Source organism: Rosa rugosa, chromosome 5 (genome assembly GCF_958449725.1).
Source record: "Rosa rugosa chromosome 5, drRosRugo1.1, whole genome shotgun sequence".
NCBI classification, from domain to species: Eukaryota; Viridiplantae; Streptophyta; class Magnoliopsida; order Rosales; family Rosaceae; genus Rosa; species Rosa rugosa.
In genome coordinates this window covers 42,759,984-42,781,582 of record NC_084824.1, presented here as the reverse complement: position 1 = coordinate 42,781,582, position 21,599 = coordinate 42,759,984, and the positions used below count along the sequence as shown (strand labels likewise).

General features: G+C 38.5%; 1 protein-coding gene across 1 annotated transcript; it reads right to left on the bottom strand.

The window, feature by feature from the left end:
* Positions 1-14,417: 14,417 nt before the first annotated feature.
* Positions 14,418-20,275, bottom strand: LOC133712060 (pathogenesis-related homeodomain protein). The gene is made up of 11 exons (XM_062138137.1): positions 19,823-20,275; positions 18,609-19,154; positions 18,321-18,486; positions 17,861-17,984; positions 17,650-17,762; positions 17,277-17,549; positions 16,511-16,741; positions 16,321-16,410; positions 15,958-16,008; positions 15,474-15,725; positions 14,418-14,957 (listed from the first exon to the last, which is right to left on the bottom strand). Exons 2-11 carry the CDS (start codon positions 19,130-19,132, stop codon positions 14,682-14,684), a joined length of 2,100 nt encoding a protein of 699 aa, XP_061994121.1. The 5' UTR covers positions 19,133-19,154; positions 19,823-20,275; the 3' UTR covers positions 14,418-14,681.
* Positions 20,276-21,599: the final 1,324 nt, after the last annotated feature.

Below are 21,599 nucleotides of genomic sequence, written 5' to 3'. Positions count from 1 at the left end.
CTAGGAAATGATTTACCAATCATCGTGGGTTCGACATCCTTACTTAATCCCCTATTCTATAACTTGTACCACTTGCACTTGAGGGTGGCTTCAATGCTAACAAGTTTTTGGCGCCGTTGCCGGGGATTGGTGTGAAAGTCAATCCCTAGCTTGGGTTGCCTTAGGGATTAGTTAGAAATTTTCCTTGTTTTTATTTTATCTCTGTTTACCGACCAGTCGTTGGTCTCCGCCGACTAGTCGTTTGTGTTCATTTCGTGTGATTTTTGTTTCGCCGACCAGTCGTAAAAAATTTCCAACCAGTCGGCAAGTGTCGCCGACCGGTCGTTTCCCCTGTTTTCAAAATTTTTCAATTTCGTGTTTTTGGTTTCTTTTTGTGTCTTAACTTATGTTCTTACCTTTGTTTTGAAATAATATAGGTGTTTATGTCTCACGAATCACCTACTAGTAGCCCAACGATCAATTCAAGATATTCTACTCCATCATCTCCAAGCACACCAAGTGGAGACAACATATCTATTGATCAAATCCTTGAAGATAGTGGTGAAGAAACTCGGATACCGCAAGAAACTCTTGATCTCATAAAGAAATTAGCGGAAGAGTTGCAAGCTAAAATAGCCCGGATACCCACAATGGATGAACCACGCCCCATGAAGGAGTACACTTTGCCAACAATCTCCAATCATCCAAGTTGCATTGTGCTTCCACCATGTGCCGTTGCTTTTGACATAAAGCCGGGGACTATTGCAAACTTACCCCTCTTCTTTGGCTTGCCAAGTAATGAGCCATACTTGCACCTCCAAGAGTTCAATGAAGCATGCTCAACCGTTCATCTTTTGGGTATTGATGAAGGCAACTTGCGTCTTCGGCTCTTTCCCTTTTCATTGAAGGACAAAGCCAAGAAATGGTTGTACAAGTTACCCCCAAGTAGTATCCACACTTGGGAAGACATGCAAAGGGTATTCCTCAAATTCTATTTCCCTCCTCACAAGTCTAATTCATTGAGGAATGAGTTGATGAATTTCCGAGAGCTACCAAATGAGTCATTCTATGAGACATGGGAGAGATTCAAGGATATAGAAGGTGGTGTTCCCAATCATGGCCTCTCTAAGGTAGCGGTTCTAAGTGCCTTCTACACCGGACTTTCACAAGACACAAGGAGGAGAGTTGACAATGCTTGTGGGGGATGTTTCATGAACAAGACCAAAGATGAAGCGATGAAGATCCTAGATGAAATGAGTGAATCTTCTCAACTCTATGATAGTGCCTCGGATAGAAAGCCAATGATGATGAAGAGTGCACAAGTACCTATGAGGGAGCAAGAGCAAAGGAGAGGTATGTATAATGTTAACATTCCAAGTGTTCAAATGCAACAAGAGTTGAAGCGGATAGAAGGAGATATGCAAAAGAAACTTGACATGATTCTACAAGCACAAGGAAGAACCCTCAATCAAATGGCATCACCAAGCCAAATTCGAGAGCCTAGTTTGGGAGTCAAAGCCATGGAGCAAGCTTGCTTGATTTGCGAAAGTGTGTATCATAGCACAACGGAGTGTTCACAAAGTGACATGTATCCGGAATTGATAGAGCAATGCAATCTTCTCGGCTACCAAACAAAGCCAAAGAATGATCCTTATAGCAACACTTATAATCCCGGATGGAGGAACCACCCTAATTTTGGTTGGGGTGGGAATCAAAACCGTGAACAAGGTCAAGGTTACCAAAGACAAGGAGGTGGATATCAAGGTGCAAGTAGCTCACACTTCAACAATCAAGGAGCAAACAATGCTTATCATGATCCTAGACCACCTTATCAAGCACCACTTCAACAACCTCTACCTCTACAACAATCCCAAGTGCCAATTCAAGAAGCAAGAAAGACACCTACCCTTGAAGAAATGATGACGGCCTTTGTGAATAATCAAGCAAAGCAAGATGAGAAGATCAATGTCATTCAACAAAGTGTGAGCAAGCTTGAGGTAAAAATGGGGCAACTAGCTAGTGAGTTGAGTCAAAGGAAGCAAGGTGTGTTTCCAAGCCAAGTGGAGACTAACCCAAGGCATGAAGCCAAAGCTATTACCACCTTGAGAAGTGGAAGGCAAGTGGAGAACAATGTGTACATGCCTACCAATGAGGAAGATGTAACTCCAAGGGAGCCACCCGGTATTAAAAGAAGATCAAAGGGGAAAGCAAGAGAGTTATCACATGGAGAAGTCATCTTAGGCTTCAATGATGGTGAAGACGAAGCTTTGAATGATAAGAAGAATGCTTATGCCGATGAGAAACAAGAAGAAGCCTTGAATGACAATTTCAATGCCAAGGTTGGAACTCATGATAATGAAGCCTCTCCTTCTACTCTAATTGAAAGGCCATTCAAAAGAGGTATCACCTTCAACCCTCCTTTAAAGATTGTTCAAGAAAAAGAAGTGACCCTTCCTTACCCTCAAGCTCAAAGAAAAGTGGCATTGAAGCAAAAGAATGAGAAGTTAAAGAGCAAGTTCCTAGATGTGTTTAGGAAGGTGGAGATTAACATCCCTCTTTTGGATGCAATCAAAACCATTCCTACCTATGCCAAGTTTCTTAAGGAGCTTTGCAATAACAACAAGACCACATTTGAGAAGGATGAGAAGGTGTGCCTTAGTGAGAGTGTGAGTGCGGTTTTGCAAAGGAAGCTACCACCCAAGTTGAAAGATCCGGGTTCCTTCACTATTCCATGCAAAGTGGGCGCCAAGTTCTTTGATCAAGCCTTGATGGATTTAGGGGCTAGTATTAACTTGATGCCCTATAGTGTCTATGAATCTCTTGGCATTGGAGAAATCCGCCCTATTGCTATTTCATTGCAAATGGCGGATAGGAGCATTGTATACCCAAGAGGAATTGTTGAAGATGTACTTGTGAAGGTTGATGAGCTATTAATACCCGCGGACTTCGTCATTCTTGACATGGAAGAAACTCCAATGGAGAAAGACTTGCCTATCATTCTTGGAAGAGCATTCATGGCTACCAGTGGGACAAAGATAGATGTTAAGGAAGGGTTGATGACCATGACCGTCCATGAAACCACTATCGGCTTTAGAATCTTTGAGGGATTCAATAGACCATCACAAGCTTACACATGCCACCGGATTGAGGTTCTTGATGGTATTGACAAAATGGTGAAGAACACTTTTATTGAAACCGCATCCAAATATCCTTTAGAGACATGCTTGCATCATAATGATATGGAGTTTATTGAAGAGGCAACCAAGGAAGCCAATCTTACACTTGAGGCCATGAGGCCATGCACTCCACACTTGCAACCAAAGGTTGAGGTACCCCCTTCTAACTTTCCTCTCTTACTTCCCTCAATTAAATGTCCCCCTACTCTTGAAATGAAACCACTTCCTTCCCATTTAAAGTATGCTTTTATTGGTGAAAACCACAATTTGCAAGAACAAAAGCTACTTAGGGTATTGGATTATCACAAGGAGGCCGGCCATTGGGTGGACTATTGCTGTAATACCCTGAAAATCCAAATTAAATTCCATGGATTTTTAGAAATGATTTCACGATAGTAGGAGCGAGTACGAAGCTTGGAGAAGTTGTGGAATTAGTTCGAACGATTTTATTTTCGAAAACGAACGTTTTTTAGGGGGGCCGAGAAAGTTGACTTTTTATACGTACGGAATTTGGGAAAACTTCCTTCATGAAAGTTGTAGAGCTCATCGATACGATCGCGTGCATATGTGGAACGCAATATTCGGAGTTCGTATGAATAAGTTATGAATATTTAAAAATTGGGATTTTTCTATAAATAGGTGGAAAATCTGATTTATTTCGGAAGGACGAAAGTTTCTCAAAATTGCATTTTGGTCCCTGAAACTCTCCGTTCTCTCTCCTCCCTACGCAGCCGACCCGACTGACCCGACCCGGACCCATCTCCCTCCTCCGGCGTTCTCCGGCCACGACCCGGCCATCCCTGGCTTCGCCGTGAGCCGTCCAGTCTCCTGGTGCCATCGCCTTGCATCGACGCTGCCCCCAGACGTGGATCGAAGCCCCCCAGAGCCTAGCATTCGACCCGACCGGATCTTGGCCGTGCCGGCGTTGCACGGGCCGATCCTCCCCATTTTCGTGATCTCCTCCTCCCCCTGATCATCCCCATATAAGCCTTGCATGACGATTTTGGGTGTAGAGCGCTTGATCAAGGTTTGACTTTTTCGACGGCTCTGATTCAATCTGGAATCAGATCAGACGCTCCGGATTAATCCAACTTCAAAGCTTGATCTAGGACGATCTAGGCCAAACCAGACTTAGCTCCAGGTATGGAAGTCGATCACCCTTTCATTTTGAACCAGTTTGTAGTTGGTCACTTTGCCATCGGAGGTGGTTGACCTGCGTTGACCTCCGCGTTGACCGCCCACTGACCACCGCTTGTGGCGGCGTATCAGACCATATTTCGAGTTTTCATTATCTAGGCGATGATCTATGCATCCATACGAGCGTTTTGATATATAACTTGGTCATGTTAGAAAAAGTTGATAAATAGTGGATTTACGTTTTTACGTTACTATTTACGGTTTTTACGTTTTATCTTCGGTTTACGATCTGCGAAGATCAGACCATCGGTTTTACTTCAAATTTTAATATGTTGATCGTATGACTGTCCCGGTGACTTTGTGAGGTCACGGGCGAAGATCCGACCGTTGGATCTTCGTATAATTGAGAAATAGTAATTCGGAAGGCGATTCGTGAGAATCCGACCGTCGGATTTTCGTATAATTTTGTGGAGATGTTAGTAAAGGCGATTCAGGAAGATCTGACCGTTGGATCTTCGTGATAATTTTGGAGGATGATCCTAAAGGCGATCCGTGAGGATCCGACCGTTGGATCATCGTTTAATTTGAATCTGAGCGTTGGATCGTCGTTTAATTACATTTATGAGTTGTTGGCTAAGTTAAGATCATTATTGGATTAGGTTATCGACGGATTGATTTGGCGGACAATTCGGGAAAATTGTTGTTTTAGCTGTTAAGAAGACGCAGCTGGATTAGAGGTGAGTAAACCTCACGTGGTTCATATTACGAACTGAATAAATTTAATTACTTTATTTTTGTCATAATTGTGTGAAAATATTTATGGAATAAATATTTGTTTTAAATCATATGGACTTGATCAACTACGGTCCATAGGTAAGTAAAATGATTTTATTATACAAATGAATTTCACGGTTTTTATGCTTGAACTATAGTTGGTATTAGTGGTCATCCCTGAGCGGATGATTACGTATATATATATTTACGTGGAATATATATATTGGTTGACGTGTGATTGGTGTGATGAAATGATTGAGAATGGATTTGGATATTATTCAAGATATTAATCTCACATTTAATTGTTGAATAATGAAATGTTGATAATGTGATGTGAAAGTTATTTTATATGCCCAATGGTGAATATGTGGAAATTATTTTAAGAAATAAAGATTTGTCTTGAAATAATATGTCTCTTTATGTGGGTGTACATATACATATATACGATCTATAAATCATAAAGATTGTATTTTGGTGATTTTGATTATGTCTGAGAAGTACAATTGTGAAGTCGGGTGTTATCTACTACCCCGTGCTTAAGTGAATTACTGGTAAATGTGTTTTGGTGTTATGTGGAAGTTAGCCTTGGGCCCTAGTCCCTACAGATAGTGCACTATTATACTCTTAGGAAGGTTGCTTACTTTGAGTATACATACTTGGGTATAGTACGTTGGACCCTAGTATGCTGCGGCTTTCCCGTACTTTGGGTATAGTACGTTGGACCCTAGTACGTGGATTTGTGATTTGTTACCAGTCAACCTGGCTTACTCGTGCTTTGGGTATAGTACGTTGGACCCTAGCACTTGTATTTATGATTTGTTACCAGTTAATCCGAAAATTCACTAAAAAGAAAAGTGTACTTATATTATTTTGATCAAATATCTATTTGTGATATATTGTTAATATGTGAAGGTGTTAGTGGAAAGAGAATCAAGCATGCTTTGCTTTAATGTTATTTCACATATTAATGTTGCAATATTTGTTGGTGGTGATCAGTCAAATGCTGAGTTTTAAAAGAAGTATCGAGAATAAATATGCTTATATATGTTTCTTTGATTTTTGGAATTACATTGTGAGTGCGTCGATTGTTTACTTGAGTTATAATAAATATAATTGAATAAATCAACAGTTCTTTCTTGTTTGCTCATACGGGCTGTCAAAAGCTCACCGGGTTTTGTGTTGTTGCAACTCCCGGTACACTATTCAAATTGTGTAGCGGGTAGTCTTACAGGTCAGGAGAATCAGGGCAGTGATCGTGCGGTTTAGAGTATTAGTATTAGATTTATAGCATTTGTTTTGTGAGGAGAATTGTGCTCTCTTGAGCTTTATAATTTGTTTTGGTGAGAGTGTACTGTAATAAGTAGCTTGAGGATTTGGTTTATGTAATTATCGAGAGGTGTAATGTGCTGTTGATTTTGAGAAAAAAATTCTGAGATTATAAACAGGGTATTTGAGGTTCATGCTTCGAATATGAATTACTTAAATTCAGAATTCGGGGTGTGACAATTGCCGACATCAAAGACATAAGTCCAAGTATGTGCATGCACAAGATTCTTCTTGAAGAAGATATGAGGCCTAGAAGGGATCCGCAAAGGAGGCTTAATCCTCCCATGCAAGAAGTGGTGAGGAAGGAAGTCATGAAGTTGCTTGATGTTGGTGTCATCTACCCCATCTCCGATTCAAAGTGGGTGTCACCGGTCCAAGTGGTTCCTAAGAAGAGTGGCATGACCGTGGTAGCTAATGACAAGGGAGAGCTTATTCCTCAAAGGGTTGCTAATGGATGGAGAGTATGCATCGACTACCGGCAGCTCAACAATGCAACAAGGAAGGATCACTTTCCCCTTCCTTTCATTGACCAAATGCTAGAAAGGCTTGCCGGTCATGAATACTATTGTTTTCTTGATGGATATAGCGGCTTCAACCAAATTCCAATTGCCCCGGAAGACCAAGATAAGACTACCTTCACTTGTCCATATGGCACCTTTGCCTATGGAAGAATGCCATTCGGATTGTGCAATGCACCGGCCACTTTCCAAAGGTGCATGATTTCCATTTTTAGTGACATGGTGGAGAGGTTCATTGAAGGTTTCATGGATGATTTTAGTGTCTTTGGAGATTCATTTGATCAATGCCTAGAACACTTGACCCTTGTACTCCAAAGATGTGAAGAGAGCAACCTAGTCTTGAATTGGGAGAAGTGTCATTTTATGGTGCAAGAAGGGATTGTCCTTGGACATGTTGTTAGCTCAAGAGGTATTGAAGTTGATAAAGCTAAGGTGGAGCTCATTTCCAAGTTGCCACCACCACATAATGTAAAGGCCGTGAGAAGTTTTCTTGGTCATGCCGGGTTTTATACAAGATTCATCAAAGATTTCTCCTTGATCTCCAAGCCTCTTTGTGATTTGCTTGCGAAGGATGCTCCTTTTACTTTTGATGAACATTGTTTGAAGGCATTTGAGACGATCAAGGTGATGCTCACTCAAGCCCCCATCATGGTTGCACCGGATTGGTCTCTACCATTCGAGTTGATGTGTGATGCTTCAGATTATGCAATGAGAGCTGTTTTGGCACAAAAGATAGAGAAGGTACTCCATGTCATTTACTATGCTAGCCGTACCTTGAATGATGCACAAGTAAACTACACCACAACGGAGAAGGAACTTCTAGCAATAATCTTTGCTCTTGAGAAGTTTAGAAGCTACTTGCTTGGAACCAAGGTTATTGTGCACACAGATCATAGTGCATTGAAATATCTATTGTCTAAGAAGGAAGCAAAGCCAAGATTGATACGGTGGATCCTTTTGTTACAAGAATTTGACATAGAAATCAAGGACAAGCCGGGTAAGGAGAATCAAGTGGCGGATCATTTGTCAAGGTTGCAAGAAGGAGGTGATGATGCTTCTATTCCTTTGAATGACACATTTCCGGATGAGCAACTATTCAATGTCCATACCAAGGAGCTCCCATGGTTTGCTAACTTGGTGAATTACCATGCAAGTGAAGGGAAGTACATCCCAAATGAGCTTGATTATCAAGGAAGAAAGCGGTTTCTCAAGGAGGCACGCCATTATGTGTGGGATGACCCATATTTGTTTAAGTTCGGCAAGGACCAAGTGTTGAGAAGATGCATACCCCAAGAAGAGGTTCCAAGTATCCTTTCTCATTGTCATACACTTGCTTGTGGAGGTCATTTTGGAGGAAAGAAGACGACATTCAAGGTACTAAGTAGTGGTTTCTATTGGCCTACTCTTTTCAAAGATGCATATGCCTACGCTAGTACTTGTGATAAATGTCAAAGGAGTGGCAACATCTCCTCAAGGAACCAAATGCCTCTCACTAACCACATGGAAGTAGAAATTTGTGATTGTTGGGGCATTGACTTCATGGGACCATTCCCAAGCTTTTATGGAAACGAATACCTCCTTATTGGAGTTGACTATGTGTCTAAGTGGGTAGAAGCAATTGCAAGTGCAAAAAATGATCATAATGTGGTGCTCAAGTTCCTAAAGGAGAACATCTTTCAAAGGTACGGCACTCCAAGAGCAATTATAAGTGATGGAGGATCCCATTTCATCAACAAGTATTTTGAGGCTCTATGCAAGAAGTATGACATCAAGCACAAGGTTGGCACTCCCTACCACCCACAAACAAGTGGTCAAGTTGAAATCTCAAACCGGGAGATCAAGAGCATTCTAGAGAAAGTTGTAGGGGTTACAAGGAAGGATTGGAGTACTAAGCTTGGAGATGCACTATGGGCTTACCGGACCGCATACAAGACCCCTATTGGTATGTCACCTTACCGGTTGATTTATGGTAAAGCATGTCACTTGCCGGTTGAATTAGAGCACAAAGCAAGTTGGGCAATCAAAAAGCTCAATTTTGATCTTGACAAAGCGGGAGAGAAGAGGAAGCTTGATTTATGTGAGCTTGATGAAATCCGGATGGAGGCTTATGAGAATGCAAAGTTGTATAAGGAAAGAAGCAAGGTTTATCATGACAAGAAATTGGTGAAGAAGGAATTTCATGTGGGACAACTTGTTCTTCTCTACAATTCAAGACTCAAGCTCTTTCCGGGAAAACTTAGATCAAGGTGGAGTGGTCCATTTGAAGTGGTGCAAGTTTTTCCCCATGGAGCTATTGAAATCAAGAATCTAAGTAATGGGAGCACATTCAAAGTCAATGGTCACCGGTTGAAGTCATATCTACAAAGTGACATGTAAGGCCCAAAGGAGATCCTTTACCTTGAGGACGCTCCTCTTGCTCTATCCTCTTGAGCCTAGATGATCAACGGACCGGCAAGATGTCCTTAAAGCAAAGCCCTACTTGGAGGTAGCCAAGCTCATAATGCAAGTGAAGGAGGAGGAAAACCCTTGGAACCATTCTTGAAGAAATGACACCATTAAAGTTTAGCTTGGAAGGCAAGGGCTTAAAGCCTTCCATGTTGGTGATTGTTGGTGAATTGAATGAACTTCATGGTCTACTAGGGGGAGCATTCTTAAACCTTTTTCTTGCTTTATGTACTTCATTGTGTTTAAATTCCGGTCACTTCTTTGTTTTTGTGATAGTTCGCATGCTCCTTCTTACCATGCTTGACTCTTTCATTGCAAAGCTTTCAAGAAAACACTTTTTAACATTGAGGACAATGTTAAGTTCAAGTGTGGGGGGAAGGCTTAGTTTAAATTCAATAAATTCAAATTGTTTAAAAAAAAAAAAAGTTTTTAGCTTTTAGTTGTTTCTAGTTTTGTCTGTGTTTAGTTCCTTCCAACTCCTATGATGAAACTTGAACTTGATTTGTAAAGGGCTAGAAAGCATGTCTATGTCTTGCGAATTCAATTTCTCAAATAAAGGTTATGAGACTTATGCTTAACTTTATTGTTACCTTTGATTGTCAAGTTGATGCATTGAGATAGGGTTGGCATGATGAGATTTGTGAGAACTATTTGCACCACAAATGTGAGTTTTCAGCCTAATAAAAGTGCATCCAATAACTCTTAGCACTTTATTCTTCATGTGTGATCAATCTTTTGTGAATTGTATCTCTAGAACTTGCTTTATATCTCTCAAAACTTTTGTCAAGCATGAATACATCGCGGAAATGATTGAGACAATAGGAATTCCACCATGGCCAAACAAGCTTTTGTCCTAAAAAGATGATTATCCTTAGATTGCCAATTTGTGCCTTTTGTTAGCCTTTCATTTCTTTGCACCACAAATGTCACCTTCTAGCTTAAACACTAGCCTTACCCTTTCCAAGTTTTCTTAGTGAGCAATGTGAGATTGTATATGTCAAGATGCTTCAAGAAACAAAGTTTGGGGGTACTTGAAAAGAAATAAGTGTGGGGGAGTATTATGTTTGTTGTGCAGTTATAATTTGTCTTTACATTTCAAGAAAGTCGAGAAAGAAAGAAAAAAAAAAAAACAAAAAAAAAATCCAAAAAGAAAGTTTCTCTAGTTCAATAAATAGTTTTTAGTTTAAAGTTTGGGGGAGTGGTTAAGAGAGTGAAGCATATGAAGCATCTTAAGGTCTTAAGTTCGTAAAATCTCAATAAGGGAGTTGCTTGCTAAGTTGCTTGGAATTTGTGATTTCCTATCCACTTCATTTCTCTAACCCCTCGCCCTAAGCCTCATTACAACCTAATAAAAGTCATTTTTGATCCAAGATGGTTTGTGCATGACCCGTGGAGATGAGATTGAAAAGCAAGCATATGGCGGCATTTGCATAAGATTTTTTGAGTGATAGTGTAGCTAACCTTTAAACACTTGTGTGAAAATTAGAGTGAAAATCTAGTGAGTTTATGGTTAGCACGGTTTTGTTGTGCAAGCTTGGTTTTGGTGCATCAAAGTGACAATCATGGCATGACATACATTTTACTCTAGCATTTGTCCCATAGCTTCATAAACTTTTGAGACATGACTTGATTTTCTTGCCTTGAGCAAATTGTGTTCTTTGAGGATAATGTTGGAAGGATTAGGTTGTGTTAGTTTTGTTATGTTTCGGATTTGGGTTAATGCTTTTGCTTGAGGACAAGCAATATTCAAGTTTGGGGGTATTTGTTGAGTCACAAATTACTTATGCGATTGTGCCCCATAATTATGAAAATTGTTTTGTCTTCCATGTTATTTTACCCTTTTTAATCCATTTCCTTTTATTTGTAGGAAATCTTGCATTGAGAATAAAATGACTATTTGAGGCTTGAAATGTGGAGATTTGAAGCTAGGGGAAGAAGACACGAAGATTGGAAGAAAATTGCAAATCGACTTTTCCGGCAATTTTTCCGGCAAACTTTTCCGGCGACTTTTCCGGCGAGCCACCACTCATGGAGGGTCTTTTCTCCAGCAAAGGAGGACCATGGTGGTGAGAATCTCCCATCACTTGAAATTCAAATATCTCTCTTCACCTTGCCAATTTGGGACCATTTGGGGGACAATGGTGTAAGAGCATCTTTTGCACACTTTGGGTCCATAGAGGGCACACATAGCTGATCAAAGAGAGGCAAAAGACCATTTCTTCAGCATTCTTGACTCCATTCAATCATCTTCATCCTATCCAAGATCAATTTTCTCTCTAGGGAAGAAACCACCATTTCCACCACTAAAACCACCACCTCCACTTCTATACCCTCCATTTCCACCACTACAACCTCCATTTCCTCCACCACTCAACACCACAACTCACCTTAGAGATCCCAAATTTCACTATTCTTACCAATATCAAGAGCTTGGAGCAAGGAGAATGAGGTGACTACCACCACATCATGTTCTTGGAGACCCATCTCCACCACATCTTCCGGCATCATCAATAGTCACCCTTTACTCTCTATCTCTTTATGTATTTGATGTTTAATAGAATGTTGAAGCTTGTGTATCTAACTATGTGTGAGTAGTGAACTAGTTGGGGCTAGGGTTGAAAGCCCTAGCCAAACTTGCTTGTATTGATGCTTTTGTTTATAAATTGATGCAAATTCATGTTGTCATTCTCACATGCTAAGTCAATAGTTGAATGCATTACTTAGACCTAATCAATTTGAGTTATGTGTTTGCCATGACATGAAGTTTTTCCTAGAGATTGATTACCTTTAGGCAAAAAGAGAGCATGAAAGCACACCATGTGTGCATGTAAGGGTAGTGAGCTAAAATCACCTAGAGATAGGATTGGTTTGCTTGCTTGGTTACCTAAACTCTAAGCTTTATGCATTTAGGGGCAAAGGATTGAGACCTATCCGGTAATTGAATTTGTCTCTAGGTAGTTAGCTCTAGACTTATCCGGTTAGAGTTAATAAAATGAAAGGGGTTTAAGCCTTAGTAGTCCTATCCGGATGCTAAGAGGGTAGTTGCAATTAGCTTTGCATCATTCATATTCAATTGCTTTAATGCTTGCAAGGGAGGCAAAAGGTGAAACCCGATGCCCTAACTCCCATCAATTTGATAACAACTTGTTTAGTTTAGCTTAGTTTATATTACTTGCTTTCATTGTCTCAATTTGAATAGAAACCAATCTCAAAATCAAAATCAAATCTCTACACACCATCTTGCACATACTCACCATGAACTTTGGTTCACTTGTGAGCCTTTGTTTGTGATTGTACATTTGCATATTCTTCTAGTTTTTCCTTAGGTTTTCCCTAGCTAGGAAAGGATTTACCAATCCTCGTGGGTTCGACATCCTTACTTAATCCCCTATTCTATAACTTGTACCTCTTGCACTTGAGGGTGGCTTCAATGCTAACATTTAGCTATTACTTTGTGTATGAATTTGAGCATATGAGATTGTTTTCAACCTTATGATATGAGGTAAGGCTTATTGAAAATTGTCTAGCTTTGTTGGTATTGCTTAAACTTTGCAGGTACGAAAATTTGTGATGAGCCCCTATATGCAAAGCACACATGGTCTCACTTCAGTGATAGACACATCAAACTACTATACATGGTACATGTAGCTTATCGAATACATAAATGAGGCTTGCAACAATTAGGGGGAGATTCTCATCACGGGGAGCATCCAGAAGCATGCTACATAGGACATATGCGCGTTGTGCTCTTTTTGTCCTTAGACCATGGTTATTTTTGTCCTACTGGGTTTTTGTTACCTGGCAAGGTTTTTAACAAGGCAACAATAAGCGCGTCCAATATCATCATTCATTGGTGGACATCTAAGGAGGAGTGTTGTAAATATTATTATCTATGTGGCTGTCCACGTAAATACTCATTAGTTATGTACTTTGATGTAAACCCTACCTCTATATAAATGAGGCTAATGAGACTGAATGAGAACATTTCTACTTCCTCCCAACTATTCTCTTTGTTTCAGTGGTCTCGAGAGCTGTCTGGTCCAACTGAACATGGGTTGTGTCGGTCTGCTACTATCGCTATCGGGCCCAATTATCTGCAAGACAGACGAAGGTCAGAGGGAAGACCGGGTGTGCCGGCCTTCGACGCTCCGATGCCTAAGTCAGTATTGGATGAGATAATGATAATGGAAAGCAAAAGTAAACAGTTACCTCCTTTAGGTTGTTGGAGATGACCTAGCCTTAATGTAGCAGGTTTGAGATGACCTTAACGCTTTGGATCCCGATATCGCCCCGAGGGGTATCGGAATCCCCAGCTGGGAGCTTACCTTGCTGGTCTATGGGCGATACGAGTCTTGTGCTTAGGAGGTATGTGTATACCAACACTCTTTATATCTTCTTCCTACTTTACAACAATAATTTAATTTTACAAGTATTTGATGATTATCCTAAATATCTTAAAAATTAATTTTTAGATATCGATATTGACCGAAGTATATCAAAATTTTCATCGACACCAGAAATCTGAAGTATCGAAAATTCCATCAAAACTGAAATTTCAAACCTTAATAAAAACAAGATCGACTTTTTTCGCTAAAAAAATAAAAAAGCTAGACTTGTGTACGTTATCCATTCCAAAGCATGTTGACACCTGTATGTCTAATTGAGTTAATTTAAAGAAAATGACCAATTTATACCACAACATAATGAATCATTTTAAAGCTACATGATGTGGCACTCGATGATATGAAAGAAGAAACATCAGTAACCATAGTGATGCAAGAGTGTAAAACTAGTCCTATAAAACCCCATTAAACAAGTTTATTTTCAACCTGCTGTTGAAATGGGTCACTTTCTCAAGATCCTCCAAATAAATGACAAAATCCAAACCTTGTTTTTGCTATGTTTAAGGACTTTAGGTTGTTAATGTCGTTGTCTTTTCTGTACAGATGTGGTTCATAGCTAAATATAAGAAAAATCAAAATTATTGGCAGAAAACTTTTTAGGGCTCTAGGAAGTAAATGTTACAACGCAGTTCGACTGCCAAATGGGTTAATTAGTAAATACAAGCGCTGTTGTGGGAACTGTAGCTCAATGCATTACCCCACACTCAAAACTTCGTCACTGAAGTTGGAGCTTCAATCTGGAAACTGGTCACTTTGAGTGAAAGATAAACTACAGAGATCCCTTTAAATTGACCCTTTTGACTCAGAGAAAGAGATTATATTATTCTAGAACCAGCAAAGAGGTATTTAACATCAGAAAAACATTTGGATATGACTGCTGCATCAGAAAATTGCTATATGACAATTCAATACATTTCAGAATATCAAACCTTTTCTTTTAGTTCTGCTACTGGAACATAAATGACACTCTGTTCATGAGGTGGAGGCTTTTTTGATTTCTTTGCCTTGGCTATTTGAAACTTTAGTAATTTCTGTCTCATATTTTCTAGCCTACCTTTGGCTTTACATAGTCTCTCCATTTCCAGTTCTGAAACTTGAGACTCACCTCCACTTCCAGCAATAATGTTGGCTCGCTTCTCCTTTGTTCTTCCTTTCAAAAGCTTCTTCAAGCTCACATCATCACTCATTTCCATTCCATCCTATATGAACAAAAACAAATACAGGTTGTCCAGCATAACATAATTAGCACAAAATAGAAAATGTAAACAGACTAAAATCCATGAACTTGGGTGTTTATCACCCCATACTAACACAATAACAAAATAAAATGCTAGGAATGTCAGGAGAGGGCGAGAGAGAGGACTTAAATTGATGGAAAATCTCTGGTTTGTATGTGGTATGAAACAGGGATTGAGTGACCACAAAGAACTAAGATTTATATGTGGTAACAAAAAGAAATGCTAGGAATGTTACAACTAAGCTCAGTTGATCTCTATCAGGAGAGATGTAAATGGTGATACCAATATTTTCAGAAACTCACAACACTAAGGGCCAAGGACTTGGATAAATCAAATGCTAACTAAACAAAGCACAAATTGCACAAGAAGAATCACTATGATATAACATGGCAAGGATGACAGACAACATACAAAAACTCTTCAAATGACCATAATACCAATGATCCAAGAATACTATCTATGATAAGAGGCCAAGACCTTATTGCTCTTTGCAGGAGACAAACATGAAGATCCTTTCTGTTGATTTTTTTTCTGAGTGCTACTTAATGACTTTGGATGCTTTCTCCGGAAGGACTTCTTAATATTCCTTGGGGAATGGACCACAGTTTCAGTTGAGGTGTCTTCAAAATCAGATGCCATGAGATCAACAGCTTTTCCTGTCACATTTTCATATCTGGATTCCTTGTTGATTTCAGAAGCAGAAGTGTGAAGGTTTTTGGTTCCCTCTGCCTGTTGTGCAAAAGACCCGTCAACATATTGTACTTAGATACAAAATCCTCAACAGTTGAAAGTTAGAAGATTTCCAACTTTTCTGGTTTTAAGAGGAAAATGGAGGCTAAACCGCTATATGTATTGATGATCACAAAAGTATATTATGACACGAAAGCAGATGATAAAGAAAAATTGAGCAATAGTAGAGTCAAAGATTAATGGATAAAATAATATATGGCTACTAGCTTACCTTTCTGGTTTTAAGAGCCAGGTAGCGTGTGTTCTTGAACCATTTACTAACCTGGACATATCAGCTCAAAAAGCATCAGAAAATGGGAAGTGCAAGAGAAAAAGTATAAGCTAGAATGCCAATATCATGTAGTAAAAAACTATTGTCTGTGCATTTAACTCTCCTTGAGGCTCATTCCAATAATTCAAAATAAGTGAACAAAAATAAATAAGTAGTCTTTGACTGCATGAGAAATGTCTTTGGGTTTACTAAAGTAACTTTTTCTATATCCGATCTCGCAACACATAAGACCATGCAGAACAAAAAAGTAGTAAAAGGTTCAAGAAGGCCCAAGCAATCTGATAGGTCATCAACCACCATTACCTTCTCAGGATCAAGGCCCAACTCTTTGGAAAGATTATCCTTGACAGCTTTAGAAGGAAGTTCATTTTCAGAAAACACTTGGCGGAGCTTCTGGGATAATAATTACATCACAATCTCAGTATAAAGGAGGATACATCAAACAGTTTAAGATTTATAGACAACTCTGCCTGAAAGTGTTATGAGCTAATACCTCAACCGCATTGCGAGGAATCCGGAAACATGACCTTCTGACTTGCGTATCAGTAGTAGGTTTACTTTTCACTTCTGTAGGGACAGCATCTGGATTTCTCTCACTCTCATAGAGAGTCATAAGAGTGCTGGCAGCATCAGATTCTTTTTCTCTTCGCTTTCTTTTACCAGGACCCCAGTCTTCATCATCACTAACTTGCTCCAGCACAGGACCTTCCTTTCCAAACATTTCCTTTGATAAAAAAAGGATAAATCATATACAGTGAAAATATGACCTTCATCTCATACAAGAGTAACAAGTGAGGAACTATTCCCCATAATTACCCATAACATAAAATCATTCTACTATAGACCAAACGAGATTCATATCCTAATATTACGCTATGACATGCACATTTCAAGAAGTTAACAATAACATGACCTATATGTCAAGCATCCAAAGGCGACTATGAACAATACAACAAGAAGCAATTGACAAGACAAGAGAACAAATCAAAATTTCATTTTGTATGTAAGTTTCCTTTCTTGGAACTCAGAATTCTCCTCATGCTGGACCCAAATGAGGCCTCCAGTTGAAGTTAAAGGTACAATTTGAAAAGGAATTCAATGTCAAATTCTAATTAGAAATGACATTTTCCGAAAATCTTACGGAAATTATTTTTATTTTCCGTTTTCATTTTCAGACTGAGTTTGTTTTTATTTTTATTTTTATTTTTCCTTTTCATTTCCTGCTTAGGAAGAAAAGCCAGGATATTATGCATACTCACATCATATAACTTCTTATAATCAACACTACTTCTCTGTCTGCGGCCAGAAACAATATCTCCATCGGTAGATTCATCAGAACCTACGCTGCCGTCAGTTGACAATTCGTCTTCTGATGCATTTTCATCACTACCTTCCCTGCTGATGCTACAACTGTTTACATTCCTATCTGGATTATAATCATCGTCATCAGACTCATCTGAAGGCCATTCTTCATCTGGATTTAATAATAAATTCCCACCATCAGGAAAAGCAGCTTCTTCCTTGAAAACATCCTATCACGTGGATAGCCTTAGTTACACGAAATTTAAAAAAAAAAAATGTACCAAGGAAGAAAAAAGTTGACATTTCAAGATAATTCTGACATTCACTAACCTGCCAAGTACTATCCATGGAAAAGCAGGTCCCAAGATGAGCATTGACTACTTCTAGTATTTCCATTTTACACTCACAAAATTTGCAAAACCAGCCTTGATCTCCTCGAGGAACTGAAGATTGTCAATTAAACATCAGTAATTTTATCTAAGAAAGGTAATTGAATTGTCACCAAGAGGTCCAAAACAAATTCAGAAGAGATGAAACTTACTATTTTCAGTATCCAAGGGAGGATCAAGACATTTTTGGTGGAATGCAGCATTGCATGTCCCATCACACAGTACAATATCATTATCAGGGAAAGCTTCGTTCAACTTGCACTTCGCGCAGAATATCTAAAAAGTAACAAAATTTGGAACATTAATAGCAAGCCTAAAACTAGAGATAAAATGAATTAATCACTTTATCAGCAGTGTCAAACATATTTATTATATTATAACCTAGTCAAATATGCAACCAAGACAAGGGAGGAAAACTTAGACTTAGGTATATATCAAAGACCTACATGCAAAATCATCTTCATTAGTCAAGAATCAGAACTCTCTGGAAATCAGACATTAGTCAAAAACCTGTGTCAAAATTAGTTGATGATTCCACAACGCTAGCCCATTCTTTAATTCAAAATTCGAAGGATTTTTCAAAATTTGAGGGCAGTGACGGCATATACATACATGTTCATGATAAACAGATCCATCTGGATCAATGACAGAGTCTGCAATGCTTCCCACTGAACCTAGTGAATGTAGCTGATGAATAGCATCACGGATTCCAAGCTTGCACTTCAAAATCTGATTCTCGGCTCTCTGTAGTTCTTTTTCTGGCTTAATCTTTTCTCGACTGTAGTAGGAGTGAAATATTAAAAGAATTAAATTAGTACAATTATATATTTGTATTGATCATATAATTCACAGCATCACTTGACATCATAAAATGTGTAGGAGTTAAAATTTTTCTTGTACCTCTGACCCTTCCAACCTTCACCAGAATAAGCATCAATCAGGTTCTGCTCCAATTTTATTTTAATTAACAGGTACCTTGTCCTCCTCTGCAAGCGAGCAGTTTCATCTACATCCACTTTATTCTTTTTGCTTTTCTTCTTTCTTCTCCTTTTTCTAATTCTGGTTTCCCCATCGGCATTTTCCCCTTTCTCATCGGAGCCATCCTTTGAGAACTTTTCATTCTGAAGTTTCACTGAAGATGACTTGTTTGAATAATCTGCATCACGTGCTTTATGTAATCCTTTTCTAGTTGTCAATTTCTTACTTGTATCATTATTTTTTGTTCCCTTCCTTGACGAGTCAGCACTTCTTCTCTTCAACAAGGATGAAGCAATAGTCGTCTTGGATTTTGGTTTTACCTTTTTAACATGGGAAACTTTTCCGCCTTTCTTAAATTTTGCTGATGATAATAGCTTTGACAAAGGAGTTGAGTAATGAGATTTCCCAGACTCCTGAACAGATGATTTCTTTCCAAGACCACGCATTTTGCTGACCAATGTATGAATACTGAGAATTCAAGCACAAAATGGATAAGTATGGATTCGGCAAATAGAAAAAAGTTGGAACATGGCAGCAAATAGAACTATAAATTGCTCGCATAAACATGTTTCATACACTTTGGCTACGAATTGAAATTCCAGAAAGAACTTTTGACACCTAAGTGAATAAAGTTAGCATAGTCTGATACTGAATAGATGAACAGCATATCAAAAGTATTAAAGAAACCAGCTACACGATCACTTCAACTTCCACCGTGCATATTGATGCAGTGTATGTTATAAGAACTCTTCTTTGAAAGGAAAGCAGAATGGCAATCACAGTGTGACTCCCATTGTGGAAATTGAGATCATAAACCAATTTCGGGCAAAGCAATAGCAAACAAAGTAAGCAAATGATCATTCACAACTTTATCAACAGTATCACTATTGCTAATCAAAACTAAAGTATGGCACTGGATAATGACATTAAACGTTAAAGATCTCAATGATGATTAATCAAGACGATGATGATGACCCAATAAACTACAAACCACTATAAGCAGTTTGTGATCAGAACAAGGCAATTCAAAAGATACCCAGAAGGAATTCAACAGGAAACAACCAACATTGAATTCAAAAGCAAAAGCACAAGAATTTAAAGAATGGTAAAGCTATAAGTAATTGAAAAGCTCTCACCTGGAAGAGATTAGAGATCTGTCAACTCTTGGGTTCTGAAGCAGCTACAATACATGCTTATATAAACAAGACTACGAGTTCTTGAAACTCGTCGAGTAATTGATGGGTTTCGGATTAAATGCTCATAGAGTTTCAAATTTTGAAACTTGTGGCTTTTGGGCTTCTTGTTCTTCTTCTCAACGATGCTCTCTGAGTGTCTCTGGTCAATGTTCGCCGACGATTTTGGTCTTCCCGAAGCTCCACCCAGCAAAAGGGTGGGCTTTTAACTCTTATATATATATGTGTGTTTGTTTGGGAAAGAAAGAATGATCAAATAATCACGAGCAAGTTTATGATGAGAAGACAGAACAGGTTTCAGTTTGGAACTTCATTGATAATAATAAGTAATAACAGAGGATTTGGGAGATGTATAGTGTATTCTATTCAGGCGTGTAGATTAAGGGGGGGCTTTGGCTTTTACACACAAGCTAAATAAGTGTTGCAACTTACAAACCCACCACAATTGTTGTGTGTGTTGTTGTACTTGTACACATACTTCTTGTTAGTTGTTACCCATGAGTATAATTTGACTTTGGCAATGCTAAGGTGTTCAAAGTAGTGTAAGCAAGGAATAGCTTTTAGTGAAGATCTTTAAAATGAGAAGTTCATGAGAACTTTTTAATTAATGGTTATAAGACTCACTTTTTAATTATATTTCGGTAAATCGATTATGAAATGTTTAGGTATGTATCAGTAGATCATTTATGTAAATCTCCTTTCAAATTGCTAATCATTAAGGTACTAAATCAAATCAAATCAAATCAATAGATGAACTAAATCTGTCAACTCTAAACCTTTCATTTTAATAAATGATAAATAACGATTATGAATGTTTTAACGATTTTCAATTTAGTTGAAATTTTACAGAAATGATCTACTCATAAATATCTAAACATCTAACAGTTGATTTGCCGAAATGTGATCGAAAAGTAGGTCTCACAACCATTGATTAAGAAGTTTTCATGAAGTCCTCATTTTAATAGTCCTTATTAAAAGTCCAACCATGTAAGTAAAGTGTCGACAATAGTTGGCTTGGTTTCGTAAGACCATTTTTTTCTCTAACAAAGTGTTGGTAGAGATTTAAAGTTCAACTCCACTTTATCAATGAGCTTGTTGTTTTTTTTTGAAGTTATGAATCTCACTAACATATAGATTATTTGGAGTGGAGATATTACAAAAAGTTCGACTCCTTTTTCAATTTGATAGAAATTAAAATACTAACAAAATGTTGGTAAAGATTTAAAGTTCAACTCCACTTTAGTGGTGAGCTGTGGCTTGTTGATTTTTTAAGTCATGAATCTCATTGCCATACAGAGAATTGGAGAACGAGTGTGTAACGGCAAATATCTTGCAACTGTACTGTTAAAATTTTCAAAAATTGACAATTTTTTTTTTTTGCTTTCAAAATCAGATCCTTTGGCTCTTAATGAATCATTCATTTGATTAAAGTCAAACTCAACCATGACAATTTGGTTTCGAGATGCTTTAAAACGAGTAGTGCTGTCAAATAATCCTAGATTGGAACCATCAGAGCCTGGTGGAATTGGATAATCAACAGGAGCAAGGAAAAAGACAAGTCCATCAGCAAAATAGCCTAACTTCTTGTTAGAAGTGTCGATTGTGAAAGACAAATTACTACTGAAGTCGGCCAGTGACCCATTAGTAGAATCCCACATACGTGGCCCGGCCAAGATGGAATGCTTCAAGCAACGTAGACAATGAAAAGTTACCATACTGC